We start from the raw sequence: 15,491 nt of genomic DNA, 5'->3' as shown, positions 1-15,491 counted from the left end.
AAGGGTCATACAGATCTCTAACAGGGGCTCTTGGGAGCAGGGGCAGCGGAAGCAAAACACGAAAGTCTTGCTGTTAGGCACAAGTCATCCCTGGTTACACAGCTCCATGTGGTCTGACCCATGTCTTATAAAGACTTGGCTCAATAAAACTCAATTGACAAGATGCTGTCTGACTTACGGAGTTTCTCCAGCACTTTGTGCATGTATGTGTTGCTCAAGGTCTTACCTGGACCGGCCAGAGAAGATGTCGAGGCCGTGATGCTGAACAGGTCCAAAGCACCAAGACCGGATGGTGCTGGGGGCTGAACTGCAGTGGTACTGGACACAACGCTGTCACTAGTGGTCTGCAAGAGATGGCAAGCAAGCCTTTCAGAGGCTGAAGGAAACGTCCTGAGCAGAGATACAGGAAAAGTGAAGGAACTGGGAACTGGAGTGGTCTGTGGGGTCAGAAATGGCCTCCTGTAATTCAATTATTCCACAACCCAGTGTAGAAATTGGCCACAGCACAAAGCCACCCAGATCCCTCTGGAGAGGGTCTGGAGGTTCAGGAGAAAATTCCTGGGAATAAAAGGGTCAATGTCTGTAGTATTTGATGGCTTTAGGCTCCCTGGAGTTCAGAAGAATGAGGGGGGATCTCATTGAAACCTATTGAATAGTGAAAGGCCTAAATAGAATGGATGTAGAGAGGATGGTTCCAGTAATGGGGGAGTGCAGAGAGTCTAGGGTCAGAGGGAATAGCCTTAGAATAGAAGGACATCCCTTTAGAACAGAGATGAAGAGCAATTTCTTCAGCTAGGGGGTGATGAATTTGTGGTATTTATTGCCATAAATTGCTGTAGAGGCCAAGTCACTGGGTATATTTAAAGCAGAGTTTGACAAGTTCTTGATTAATAAGGGTGCCAACGATTACAGGGAGAAGGCAGGAGAATGGGGTTGAGAGGGACAATAAATCAGCTATGATTGAACGATGGAGCAGACTCAATGGGCTGAGTTTCATAATTCTGCTCCTGACTTTTATGGCCTGTCAGGTTAAACTTGAATTTACACATTACTGGCCTGGAATTAGCATGAAGGACTGCGAGCCCCTCCTACAGAGGGAAGACGCGGGCTCTGGACTCGCTGAAGAGAGAAGACAGTGCTAGAGGGGCTGAGAGCATGCATTTGCCAACAAGGTTAGACCAAGTGCTCACACAATCTAGTGGGACTAGCAAGAAAGATACCAAATCATCCCAAGAATGTTAATTGAGATTCACGATCTCCAGCATGTCACTCTTACTAAGTTTAGTCGACTCAGTGTTAGTTCGGAAAGTGACCGAGTGGAAGCAAAAAACACACATTCAAGAAAACTAACGCAACTCCAGGTTACTGGGAGATGCACAGAGTTATGTTGGGATTGGCCACTGGTTAGTTACTAGGTGGTTAGTTAATTAAAGGTGGATAGAGGATTTTTCACCTGGATAGCTCGCCTGCCTCGTCCTCCTTTGGCGCTCTGCGGTGGAGGGGACAGGGTGATGGAGTTGAGACCTTGTCCCAGGAGGGAATCCATCTGCTTGGTCGAAGCACTTTGAGTGTCTGGTTTTAAACCATTGTGTGTGGCTGGTGCAGGGCCAGAGATTTTAGCAAAAGGATTGGGTGCTGGCTTGCTAACTGAATCACTTGGTTCTTGGCCTGGCAATCCATTCAGTGGCCATGGTGATGAGTCAACCTTAGAGCCAGTGACAGCTGGACTAGACAGGTGGTCAAAGTTCAAACTGCTGGCAGCATCTAGGAAAGCAAGTGCTCCGTCTTTCTGATTGGAGAAATTTGCAGAATCAACAGCCTGAGGTACTGATTGGTTATGTTGAGAGAAAGGATCATTTCCAAAGGGGTTGGGGTCAGGCGTGGGGAAGAAGTTGAGCGAGGAAGCAGTGGTCTCATCTCGGAAGGGATTGTCTTTCATACAGGTGTTCAGGGGGTCCATTTCAGGAGAGGACAAGTCCAACAAGCAACCCGAAGAGCTGTCATTGTTTTCCTGATCATTGACAGAGAGAAGGAAATTTCAATCACAGGATCAACAAAAGCTAAAAAAAGGTTGCATCCGAAGGGCAAGATTTCTTCTGAAGTTAGCAACAGTCAGTGCAGTCCTCCCCCACCCCCCCCCCACCCTCCTGTGAATGTTATCTACAGTCTGGAGTGGTTAAAGGAGAGTGTGTAACCAAGGCAAGCATTTTGTGTGCGTTGTTCTGGATTTCCAGCATCTGCAAAATCTCCTGTGTACAATGTTACTTAACCAGCCGCTATTAATCTAACAAAGATTTCAATGGAAGACATGGCTAAAACAGAATTAGGTTGTTGAATTCTAACACTCTAATTCCTTTGGAATGAAAATTGCTTCCAACAACCACATGGTCAATAAATTCCATACTGTAATGATCTGTAAAAATACACTTCTGGCCATAGGCCAATACACATGATCCCAATCACTCCCCCTCAAGAATCAGATTATTTTATGGACTTAAATAACCCAAATACACACAGACCCAGCGACATTCCCTGGACAGACTGAATGAACTGACATTCCCCTAAAAGAAAAACAGGCATTGACCGTGTGGATAGTCAGAGGCTTTTTCCCAGGGCTGAAATGGCTTACACGAGAGGGCACAGGTTTAAGGTGCTTGGGAGTAGGTACAGAGGAGATGTCGGGTTAAGTTGTTTTTACTCAGAGAGTGGTGAGTGCGTAGAACGGGCTGCCGGCGACAGTGGTAGAGATGGATACGACAGGGTCTTTTAAGAGACTCCTGGACAGGTACATGGAGCTTAGAAAAATAGAGGGCTATGGGTAACCCTACATAATTTCCAAGGTAAGGACATGCTCAGCCCAGCTTTGTGGGGCGAAGGGCCTGTACTGTGCTGCAGGTTTTCTATGTTTCTAAGTAACGGATTTGAAAACACTATTCTGGACTGAGGTAACCCAACGTACGCCTAACAACATTCTCTGGATATTCTGTGTGCACTCCGCTGAATACATCTATTGACCCTGATGAAGGGTCTCAGCCCGAAACATCAGCAATACTCTTTTCCGTAGAAGCTGCCTGGCCTGCTGAGTTCCTCCAGCAGTTTGTGTGTTGCTTAGATTGTCAGCATCTGCAGACTTTCTCTTCTTTGTGAAACATCTAATGTTCTAGGATTTAGACAACGGTGTCCTAGATGCAGATTCTGACTGCATTGGAAGCCCGGTTCCAGTCTCCTGGGATACCAACCTATATTAAAGTCCCTTTAGAACTGAAATGAGGTTAGCCAAAGGATAGTGAATCTGTGGAATTCTTTGCCATAGACAGCTGTGAAGGCCATGTCACTGGGTATATTTAAAGCGGTGTTTGATAGGCTCTTGATTAGTCAGGGTGTCAAAGGTCATGGGGCGAAGGCAGGAGAATGGGCTGAGAGGGATAATAAATCAGCCAAGATGGAATGGCAGAGAAGATGGGCCAAATGGCCTATTTTCACTCCTAAACATGTGCTATGGTCTTAGGGGAGGATCAGCTCCTTAAATTAGGTCTGTGTACCCACATGTCAAACACGGCAGCAGTTCAAGGTGACCGCTCACTGTTACTCAAGGGTAACGAGGGAAGGGCAATTAAATGCCAGTTGAGTCTGCAATGCCCACCTGCAGGACGTGCTCTCTTCTTGTTACTACCATCGGGCAGGAGGTCCAACACCACTAAGATCAGTAACAGTAATTACCCTACAACCATCAGGCTCCTGAACAAGCGTGGACAATTTCACTCACCACAACTCTGAAATGATTCCCACAATCTACAGATTCACTTCCAAGGACTCTTTATACCTAATTGACAATTTCCTGATTGGTCAGGGCACCAAAGGTTTCATTTGGAGAAGGAAGTCGGAGGATCAGAATGGGAGAGCGGCGGGAGCCATTTTGAATTTTTCTTCTTCTCAATGGGGTTAAGAGAGGCGGGACTGAGCAGGCGTGTGACGTCAGGCAGTGAAACGGGGAAGATTTAAAAAGGACACAGCCTTATACAGCGGGCAGCGGAGTGAACCGGGAGCAGAGTGAAGGCTTAAGGGCTTTGGCTCAACGGGCTTAGACGGAAACGGGCGATGCAAGGTAGGTTTAGGTTCCAGTTTTCCTGTTATTTGAAGAAAGGGGGAAGTATGAGTGTGAGGGCAGCTTGTTGTTCTCGGTGTCGGACATGGGAGGTCCTGGAGTCTCCTAGCCTCCCGGACGTCCACATCTGCACCAGGTGCGCCGAGCTGCAGCTCCTAAGGGACCGTGTTAGGAAACTGGAGCTGCAGCTCGATGACCTTTGTCTGGTCAGGGAGAGTGAGGAGTTGGTAGAGAGGAGTTACAGGCAGGTGGTCACACCGGGGCCACGGGAGGCAGACAGGTGGGTCACGGTTATGAGGAGGAAGGGGAAGAGTCAGGTACTAGAGAGTACCCCAGTGGCTGTACCCCTTGACAATAAGTGCTCCTGTTTGAGTTCTGTTGGGGGGGGGGGGAACAGCTTACCTGGGGGAAGCAACAGTGACCGTGCCTCTGGCACAGAGTCCGGCCCTGTAGCTCAGAAGGGTAGGGAAAGGAAGAGGAAGGCAGTAGTAATAGGGGACTCGATAGTTAGGGGGTCAGATAGGCGATTCTGTGGACGCGATCAGGAGACCCGGATGGTAGTTTGCCTCCCTGGTGCCAGGGTCCGGGATGTTTCTGATCGCATCCAAGATATCCTGAAGTGGGAGGGTGAGGAGCCAGAGGTCATGGTACATATAGGTACCAATGTCATAGGTAGGAAAAGGGAAGAGGTCCTGAAAGGAGAATATAGGGAGTTAGGAAGGCAGTTGAGAAGAAGGACCTCAAAGGTAGTAATCCCAGGATTACTGCCTGTGCCACGCGACAGTGAGAGTAGGAATGAAATGAGGTGGAGGATAAATGTGTGGCTGAGGGATTGGAGCAGGGGGCAGGAATTCAAGTTTCTGGATCATTGGGACCTCTTTTGGGGCAGGTGTGACCTGTACAAAAAGAATGGGTTGCACTTGAATCCTAGGGGGACCAATATCCTGGTGGGGAGATTTGCTAAGGCTACAGGGGAGACTTTAAACTAGAATGGTTGGGGGTGGGAATCAATTTGAAGAGACTAGGGGAGAGGAGTTTAGTTCACAAATGGAGAAAGCTAGTAGACTGTGTGTGAGGGAGGATAGGCAGGTGATAGAGAAGGGGAGCGCTCAGACCGAAGATGAAGGGAAGAGGGAAGAAAAAGATAATAAAGTTGATCTCATTGTTAGGGATAAACAGAGAGGAAGAGGTGGAGAGTTTCTTAAATGTATTTATTTTAATGCGAGGAGCATTGTAAGAAAGGTGGATGAGCTTAGAGCATGGATTGATACCTGCAAATATGATGTTGTAGCTATTAGTGAAACATGGTTGCAGGAGGGGTGTGATTGGCAACTAAATATTCCTGGATTTCATTGCTTCAGGTGTGATAGAATCAGAGGGGCAAGAGGAGGAGGTGTTGCATTGCTTGTCAGAGAAAATATTACAGCGGCACTTTGGCAGGATAGATTAGCGGATTTGTCTATGGAGGCCATTTGGGTGGAATTGAGGAATGGGAAAGGTGTAGTAACACTCATAGGGGTGTATTATAGACCACCTAATGGGGAGCGAGAATTGGAGGAGCAAATTTGTAAGGAGATAGCAGATATTTGTAGTAAGCACAGGGTTGTGATTGTGGGAGATTTTAATTTTCCACACATAGACTAGGAAGCCCATTCTGTAAAAGGGCTGGATGGTTTGGAGTTTGTAAAATGTGTGCAGGATAGTTTTTTGCAGCAATACATAGAGGTACCAACTAGAGAAGGGGCAGTGTTGGATCTCCTGTTAGGGAATGAGGTAGGTCAGGTGACAGAGGTATGTGTTGGGGAGCATTTTGGGTCCAGTGATCACAATACCATTAGTTTCAATATAATTATGGAGAAGGATAGGACTGAACCCAGGGTTGAGATTTTTTATTGGAGAAAGGCTAACTTTGAGGAGATGCAAAAGGATTTAGAAGGAGTGGATTGGGACAATTTGTTTTACGGGAAGGATGTAATAGAGAAATGGAGGTCATTTAAAGGTGAAATTTTGAGGGTACAGAATCTTTATGTTCCTGTTAGGTTGAAAGGAAAGGTTAAAAGTTTGAGAGAGCCATGGTTTTCAAGGGATATTGGAAACATGGTTCAGAAAAAGAGAGAGATCTACAATAAATATAGGCAGCATGGAGTAAATGAGGTGCTCAAGGAATATAAAGAATGTAAAAAGAATCTTAAGAAAGAAATTAGAAAAGCTAAAAGAAGATATGAGGTTGCCTTGACAAGTAAGGTGAAAATAAATCTAAAGAGTTTCCACAGTTATATTAATAGCAAAAGGATAGTGAGGGATAAAATTGGTCCCTTAGAAAATCAGAGTGGACAGCTATGTGTGGAGCCAAAAGAGATGGGGGAGATTTTGAACCATATATAACAATCACAGCATGGAAACAGGCCATTCCGGCCCTCCTAGTCCATGCCAAAAATTTATTTTCATCGGTATTCACGAAGGAGAAGGATATTAAATTGTATAAGGTAAAGGAAACAAGTAGGATAGTTATGGAAACTATGATGATTAAAGAAGAGGAAGTACTGGAGCTTTTAAAGAATATAAAAGTGGATAAGTCTCCTGGTCCTGATAGGGTATTCTGTAGGACCTTGAAGGAAGTTAGTGTAGAAATAGCAGGGTCTCTGACAGAAATATTTTGAAATGTCATTAGAAACGGGGATGGTGCCGGAGGATTAGCGTATTTCTCATGTGGTTCCATTGTTTAAAAAGGGTTCTAAGAGTAAACCTAGCAATTATCAGCCTATAAGTTTGACGTCAGAGGTGGGTAAATTAAATGAAAGTATTTTTAGAGATGGTATATATAATTATCTAGATAGACAGGGTCTGATTAGGAGCAGTCAACATGGATTTGTGCGTGGAAGGTCATGTTTGACAAATCTTATTGAATTTTTTGAAGAGGTTACTAGGAAAGTTGACGAGGGTAAAGCAGTGGATGTTGTCTATATGGACTTCAGTAAGGCCTTTGACAAGGTTCCACACAGAAGGTTAGTTAGGAAGGTTCAATCGTTAGGTATTAATATTGAAGTAGTAAAATGGATTCAACAGTGGCTGGATGGGAGATTCCAGAGAGTAGTGGTGGATAACTGTTTATCTGGTTGGAGGCCGGTGACTAGTGGTGTGCCTCAGGGATCTGTGCTGGGTCCAATGTTATTTGTCATATACATTAATGATCTGGATGATGGAGTGGTAAATTGGATTAGTAAGTATGTACATGATACTAAGGTAGGTGGTGTTGTGGATAATGAAGTAGGTTTTCAAAGCTTGCAGAGAGATTTAGGCCAGTTAGAAGAGTGGGCTGAAAGATGGCAGATGAAATTTAATGCTGATAAGTATGAGGTGTTACATTTTGGTAGGAATAATCAAAATGGGACATACATGGTAAATGGTAGGGCATTGAGGAATGCAGTAGAACAGAGTGATCTAGGAATAATGGTGCATAGTTCCCTGAAGGTGGAATCTCATGTGGATAGGGTGGTGAAGAAAGCTTTTGGAATGCTGGCCTTTATAAATCAGAGCATTAAGTATAGGAGTTGGAATGTAACGTTAAAATTGTACAAGGCATTGGTGAGGCCAAATTTGGAGTATTGTGTACAGTTCTGGTCACCGAATTATAGGAAAGATGTCAACAAATTAGAGAGAGTACAGAGGAGATTTACTAGAATGTTACCTGGGTTTCAGCACCTAAGTTACAGAGGAAGGTTGAACAAGTTAGGTCTTTATTCTTTGGAGCGTAGAACGTTGAGGGGCGACTTGATAGAGGTATTTAAAATTATGAGGGGGATAGATAAAGTTGATGTGGATGGGCTTTTTCCATTGAGAGTAGGGGAGATTCAAACAAGAGGACATGAGTTGAGAGTTAAGGGGCAAAAGTTTAGGGGTAACACGATGGGGAACTTCTTTATTCAGAGAGTGGTAGCTGTGTGGAACGAGCTTCCAGTAGAAGTGGTAGAGGCAGGTTTGATTCTGTCATTTAAAAAAAATTGGATAGGTATATGGACAGGAAAGGAATGGAGGGTTATGGGCTGAGTGCAGGTCAGTGGGACTAGGTGAGAATAAGCGTTCAACACGGACTAGCAGGGCTGAGATGGCCTGTTTCCGTGGTGTAATTGTTATATGGTTATTGCAGAATTATCCTGTGATTAGTCCGGGGTTAATTTGGTAATTTCCAAGGGCCAGAAGGGTCTGTTCCACATTGTATCTCTAAATAAATAGATAACCAAAGACAAGGACAGACAAACAAACAACGTGCAAGAGACAGTAAACACAAAGTACACTGCAGATGCTGTGGTCAAATCAACATGTACAAACACGCTGGATGAACTCAGCAGGTCGGGCAGCATCCGCTGAAAGGAGCAGTCAATGTTTCAATGGATGCTGCCCGACCTGCTGAGTTGATCCAGCTTGTTTGTACGTGCCAGAGACAGACTGTGCCAATACTAAAAGGAAAATAATAATAATAGAGAATACAAGCTGTAGCGTCCTTGAAAGCAAATCCCCAAAATGAAATGCCAGAGTTTCATACCACACCTTCTGTGTCAGAGAGAACTGGCTGACCTGGGGATCCCAGCTCCACCTGAACTGGTCAGAAGGTGCCAGACTCTCAGTGCTGGTCTCAGCACAACCCAAGGTCGTTGAGGCTTTGCTTACCGAGGGCGAGTGGATATCAGGGGGAGTCGACATGTCTCCAAATAGCTGCAGCTGATCGATGCCCTGTTAAAGCAACAAAAAGGTGGTCAGAACTAGTCTCAGCTTCAATTGTGAATGAAACAAGGTCGAGGAGTTTATGGCCATCACCTCATTTCCCAACTCTTGTGGAATTAACACCCAAAAAAAATCAGTTTATCCTGGAGATGGGTTCATGTTGAAGGCATTATGTTTACAGAAAGGTACAGAGCACAAGGTAGCAGAGATCACCCACTGAGGATTTTAGAAGAATGAGGGGGCAGGGGGAATCTCAAAAATCTATTGAACGTTGAAAGGCCTAAACAGCGTGGATGTGGAGAGGATGTTTTCTATTAGTGCGTGAGTCTAGGACCAGAGGGCACAGCCTCAGAATCGAGAGGGATCCATTTACAACAGAGATGAGGAGGAATTTATTTAATCAGAGGGTGGTGAATCTGTGGAATTCATTGCAACAGACAGCCATGGAGGCCAAGTCATTGGGTGCATTTAAAGTGGAGGTTGATAGGTTCTTGATTAGTCGGGGTATCAAAGGTTATGGAGAGAAGGTAGGTGAATGGGTTGAGAGGGATAATAAATCAGCCATGATGGAATGGCAGAACAGACTCGGTTGGCCCAATGGCCTAATTCTCCTTCTATATCGATGGTCTTAGTGGCCAACGTCCTGGTAGGACCTTTGTCCTGGTCCCCTTTATCTTTTGATATAGCAGGTCTCTGCATTACTGCCCCACACTGACCCCATGCTCCCAATCCTCTTGTACAGGCAACCCTGACATTACATGCAGAATTCACAAATTACTACCCAACAATCCGGGATCTTCAGCATCAGACAGTGAGGAACAACCCAAGTAAATTATCGAGGCATAGATCAAGTAGACACTTTTCCCTACACTGGTGGAAATAGCAAATAGTACAGAGCAGTTTTAAGGTTTATGGCGGTGGGGGTGGGGGTTAAACTATGGGAGGTGCTGGAACAGGCTACTAGGAGAAGTGGTGGACGCAGATTTGTTTCAAAGGCATGGCAGTGTAGCTAAATAACTCGGTAACACTTAACAGTGCCAACTGGAAGACCGAGGTTAATTCCTGCTGCTGTCTGTAAGGAGTACGTCCATTCTCCCTGCGTCTATGCGAGTTTCCTCGGAGTACTCCGGTTTCCTCCGCCATTCCAGAGATGTGTGGGTCAGGGTTAGTAAGTTGTGGGCATGCTATGTTGGCACTAGAAGCATGGACACTTGCAGACTGCCCCCAGCACATCCCGACTGTCTTGGTCATTGACGCAAATAATGCATTTCACTGTGTGATTTGATGTACTTGTGACAGAAAGCTAATCTTTTAAAATGTTTATCTTTAAACAGTGCTATTATGTTTGCTGTTGTGTGCTGGGGCAGCAGACACCAACAGAATCAACAAACTCATTCATAAGGCCAGTGATGTTGTGGGGGTGGAACTGGACTCTCTGATGGTGGTGTCTGAAAAGAGGATGCTGTCCAAGTTGCATGCCATCTTGGACAATGTTTCCCATCCACTCCATAATGTACTGGTTAGGCACAGGAGTACATTCAGCCAGAGACTCATTCCACCGAGATGTAACACTGAGCGTCATAGGAAGTCATTCCTGCCTGTGGCCATCAAACTTTACAACTCCTCCCTCAGAGTGTCAGACACCCTGAGCCAATAGGCTGGTCCTGGACTTATTTCCACTTGGAATAATTTACTTATTATTATTTAATTATTTATGGTTTTATGTTGCTATATTTCTACACTATTCTTGGCTGGTGCGACTGTAACGAAATCCAATTTCCCTCGGGAACAATAAAGTATGTCTGTCTGTCTGTAAAGGCATTTAGACACAAACGACAGGAAATGGAGGGATATAGTGCAGGCAGATGGGGCTAGTTTTGATTCGAAGCGATGGGCTGAACAGCCTGGTCCTCGCTGAATATTCAGCGCCCATATCTGATATCAACTCACTTCCCACTTGCTCTACCAGAGTCAGAACGGACATCAAATACACAGGAGTTGTACCAGAGGGTCTGAACCGCCGCAAGACCATTGAGAATTCAAGAGTGCACAAGATCCACACTGTCACCCAATCAACTTTAAATTTCAGCCCAATCCAAAAAACTCACTCACATTCTTAACACAGGATACCTCATCGTCAAAGTTCAATAGTGGACTTCCATTCTGTGGGAGAGGGGAGAAACCAGTGTGAGACAGAGGCACAGCAGTATCTTTGCCATGTTCTAATGATGCTTTGTGACAACATATCAGGGTGGAAAGCACATGGAATTGAATAGTAGATTCCAGGAATTAGAACACATCAGGACCTGTACGCTTCAGTCCAGCTGAGTGGTTGCCCTAATTAGCTGAAGTTTCACAGTTAAAATGGTATGTATTTAAAAGAAATACAGAACAAATTGGATAAAAACACAAAATGCTGGCAGATGAAGGGTTTCGGCCCGAAACGTTGTCACTACCTCCTCCCATAGATGCTGTCTGGCCTGCTGAGTTCTGCCAGCATTTTGTGTTTTTATTTATTTCCAGCATCTGCAGATTCACTCGTGTTGCCCAGAACAAATTGGAACTCTACCAATACGATACAATAAAACTGTATTAGCTGTTAATAGTTATCGACAGAGGAATTCATTCAGTGTACTCTGCCGTGTTCTTTTAATTGACTGTAAATGAACAAAATCAATGCCGACACCTGGTGTAGATAATGGACTGCTTTCATACAATGCTTTCAATGACTGCAACCTCCAAATCTTCATTTTCATTGTAATATTTACGATGATAATAGATCTGATCTGGATTCATATGGAGTGTGGTGTTGGAGCAGGCCATCGACTGGGCTGTAATCCCACTGACACTGCACTGGGAGGGAATGCTCCCAACTCTCTCCAACCACAATCTAACCAATTCTACTGCAGAAACATTAAACACCTTACCTTAATGGGCTTGCTGTCATCCTAGGGGGGAAAGAGAGATCAGTTAGCACAGCATGTACTGAGACCAAGTACATTAAGATCCCACCACTGTCTGTGGAGGGAATTGAACTGTCCAAAGACATACCAGGCCAATTAATTGATCATGCGGAATGAGCTCAAATTCACTAAAACATGCTGCATAAAACCACATGAGTGAAGGTACAGTTTCTCCCCAGGTTTGGAGAAATCAAGAGGACAGTAACTCTCTGCCCTTGCACCTTAAGGGGCCTCGTTTGTGCCCAGAGGGTGGTCAGTATATGAAATAAGCTGTGGCAGGAAATGTCTGAAGCAGGTACCGTGACATTTAAAAGGTACTTCAGCTGGTGGATGGTCTAGAGCAGGGGTTCCCAACCTTTATGCCACGGACCAACACCATCAAGCAAGGGGTCCACGGACCCCAGTTTGGGAACCCCTGGTTTAGAGGGATATGGGCCAAACCTGGGCAAATGGAACTGGCTTAATTGGGACCTTTGTAGGTGTGGACAACCAACTCCATTCCCAGTGCTTCCTGCCCATCACTCAACACCATGTTACCATGCCCAAAATATTTCCCTGACCTTGGCCTGATTTTCAGCTTCCTCCTTCTTTTTCAGGTTGTACACCAGTTGGAAGAGATCCTTCAGGTCCACCACCAGAGGCTCGGCCTGGAGAGCAAAAGAATACCATCAGACGAGGGGGAACTGAAGGCTCCGATTAGAAATTGCACAGGATAGCGAGGCGTAGGTCTCCCCTTAGGATGAAATTGGAACCATCACCCACACTGTTACTCCTCAGCTCTTACAGCTCTGGGAATGGATTCTCATTCCACACGCATGAGGGATCACTGACGCCTAGTGGGCTGACACCTCCAGTCAGGCCGGAACCAGCACAACCACCATCTCTGGTGCAATCACCACCGGCACCTGTGCAATCACAGCCGGTGCTGCGTAGATCGCAGCGACAGATTCGACCACCTGATAGACTTAACCTGTAAATATACTTGTAAGAAACTTCGCCCCATGGAGACTCTCTTTTAAAACAAAGGGGGGGTGAATGTGGTGAACTACATATACCTGTCTGGACACGCCCCTCTGCTGACTGCTCCTGTGGCTCCTCCCTCTGACCCTGGTATAAAGGCGATTGAGGCCTGAGCCCTGCCCTCAGTCTCCAGGATGTAGTATGGTGGTCACTCACTGCTTGTTCTTTCTTCCAGTCAATAAAAGCCAATATCTCGTCTCACGTCTCGGAGAGTTATTGATGGTGCATCAGTAATTTGTAATCCAAATCCTGGCTGCTGTTTGGAGGCCTGTATACAACTGCCATTTAGGGTCCTTTTACCCTTAACTCAACCGATAGAGACTCTACACCTTACGATCCTATGTCATCTCTTTCTAATTATTTAGTATTATTTCTTATACACAGGGCCACACCACCCTCTCTGCCTACTAACCTATCTTTCCGATACACCGTATATCCTGGAACATTCAGCTCCCAATGGCAGCCATCCTTTAGCCAAGTTTCAGAGATGGCCACAATGTCATACTTGCCAATCTGCAGCTGAATTTCAAAATTGTCCATTTTATTTCTTATGCTGCGTGCATTCAAATACAACACTCAGACCAGTATTTGGTGCTTTCTGTTTTAACTGCACCATGCCTCTATTACCCTGTAACTCATGCCACTGGCCTTGATTAAGCCTCATCTCCTGCCTGTTCTTTCTATAATCTCTGTTGCACGCTATCTTTGATTTATTTCTTTTCCCCTTCCCCAACCCTTTCACTTTGGTTCCCATCCCCCTGCCAAATTAGTTTAAACCCTCCCTAACAGCTCAATTAAACATGCCCGCTAGGATATCAGACCCCCTTTGGGTTCAGGTGTAACCCGTCCTTTTTGTACAGGTCGTACCTCCCCCAGAAGAGGCCCCAATGATCCAGGAATCTGAATCCCTGCTCCCTACACCAGTCTCTCAGCCACACATTAATATGCCTGATCATGCTACTCTTGCACTTGTTAGCATATCGCACAGGCAGCAATCCTGAGATTACTATCCTGAGGTTCTGCTTTTCAGCTTCCTACCCAACTCCCTGAATTCTCTCTTCAGGACCTCCTCCCTTTTCCTATCTATGACATTTGTACAAACGTGTACCAAGACTTCTGGCTGTTCACCCTCTCCCTTCAGAATACTCTGCACCCGATCTGAGACATCCTGTACCCTGGCACCTGGGAGGCAACACACCATGCGGGTATCCCTATCAGGCTGACAGAACCTCCTGTCTGTTCCCCTCACTATGGAGTCCCCTATGACTACCGCATTCCTCATCTTCTTCTCTCCCTTCTGCACCACGGAACCAGGCTCAGTGCCAGAGACCCGGTTGCCGTGGTCGTCCTCTGTCGGGTCACCCCCCTCAACCGCATCCAAAGCAAGTTAACCACAGTGGAGCCCTCTACTATCTGAGCTGTTCCCTTCATTTCCCTGGCCGTCACCCACTTATCCAACTCCTGCAGCCTCGGATTCACCACCTTTTGGCCAAAGGAATTTCACCTTATCTGTCCTAAAGGAATGTCCTTATACTCTGAGGCTCTACCCCCTGGTCCTGAACTTTCCCACTATTGGAAACAGCCTCTCCACATCCACTCCACCGAGGCCACTCAATATACAGGTTTCGAAGAGATACTCTTTATGCTTCTACACTCCCGAGGGTGCAGGCCCAGAGCCATCCTCATACATTAACTCTTCCATTCCCAGGATCATTCTTTTACACCTCCTCAGGACCCTCTCTGACACCAGCATATCCTTTCCTTGATATTTCGAGACAGCTGTCCAATTCTGCTTCAACTTTTAACTCTGGTCAGCTCTGCCCACTACCGTAACAACAGCTGCTTTTTGGGTCCATTACTTCATTAGGAATCTGCGGAGATTTTGTATGCCAAAAGCTTCTGCAAATTTCTATGTATTCTACAAGCAAGACCTTGGTCAGACCCCTCTTGGAGTACTGTGGTCAGTTCTGGTCACCTTGCTACAGGAAGGATACGGGTACTATAGACAGAGTGCAGAGATTTACAAGGATGTTGCCTGGATTGGGGAGCATGTCTTATGAGAATAGATTGAATGAACTCGGCCTTTTCTCCTTGGAGCGCTGGAGGATGAGAGGTGACCTGATAGAGGTGTATAAGATGATGAGAGGCATTCATCGTGTGGATAGTCAGAGGCTTTTTCCTGTCATCAACATGTCATGGGCAGGAGCAAGTTCAGTCATGTAACTGGCTGCTAGAGTGGGAGGCAATCTTTTCACATCGGTTAGAAATCAAAAAGGTAGTGGAAATATACTAGAAACCATCATTTCAGTTTGCACACCCCCATCTCCTTGGCTGTTCTGGTCAAACTGCAAAGACCAGGCCTCCCTGATGGGGTAAAACCTATTTACAGATCACCCCCATGGTCATCTTTTTACTTTCATGTAGTCAGGGATACAGTGCAGAACAAGCCCGTCTGGCCCAGTGAGCCACACTAGCCAGAAACCCGTGTATTTAGCAGCTGTCTGTGGCAATGAATTCCTCAGACTCGCTAAAGAAATTCCTCCTCATTCCTGTTCTGTTGGGCAGGGTTTGGTAGCACAAGGTGCTGGCAACGGTTGAATGCTACGGGGCTTTCTCCAACCACAGACTGGACCAGAGTGAACTTGGAGAATTGATCAGAATTTGTGTGCAGAGTCTCAACA

General features: G+C 45.7%; 1 protein-coding gene across 1 annotated transcript; it reads right to left on the bottom strand.

Moving 5' to 3' along the window:
• Positions 1 to 86: 86 nt before the first annotated feature.
• On the bottom strand, positions 87 to 12,446 carry LOC140728894 (disabled homolog 2-like). Its single transcript, XM_073047973.1, has 6 exons — positions 12,351 to 12,446; positions 11,755 to 11,775; positions 10,940 to 10,990; positions 8,774 to 8,836; positions 1,454 to 2,011; positions 87 to 344 (listed from the first exon to the last, which is right to left on the bottom strand). The coding sequence occupies exons 4-6, from the start codon at positions 8,804 to 8,806 to the stop codon at positions 141 to 143; spliced, it is 795 nt and encodes a 264-aa protein (XP_072904074.1). The 5' UTR covers positions 8,807 to 8,836; positions 10,940 to 10,990; positions 11,755 to 11,775; positions 12,351 to 12,446; the 3' UTR covers positions 87 to 140.
• Between the last annotated feature and the right edge of the window lie 3,045 nt (positions 12,447 to 15,491).

Source organism: Hemitrygon akajei, chromosome 6 (genome assembly GCF_048418815.1).
Source record: "Hemitrygon akajei chromosome 6, sHemAka1.3, whole genome shotgun sequence".
Taxonomy (NCBI): domain Eukaryota; kingdom Metazoa; phylum Chordata; class Chondrichthyes; order Myliobatiformes; family Dasyatidae; genus Hemitrygon; species Hemitrygon akajei.
Note: the sequence above shows the minus strand (reverse complement) of the source record. Positions and strands in the feature narration are given on the sequence as shown.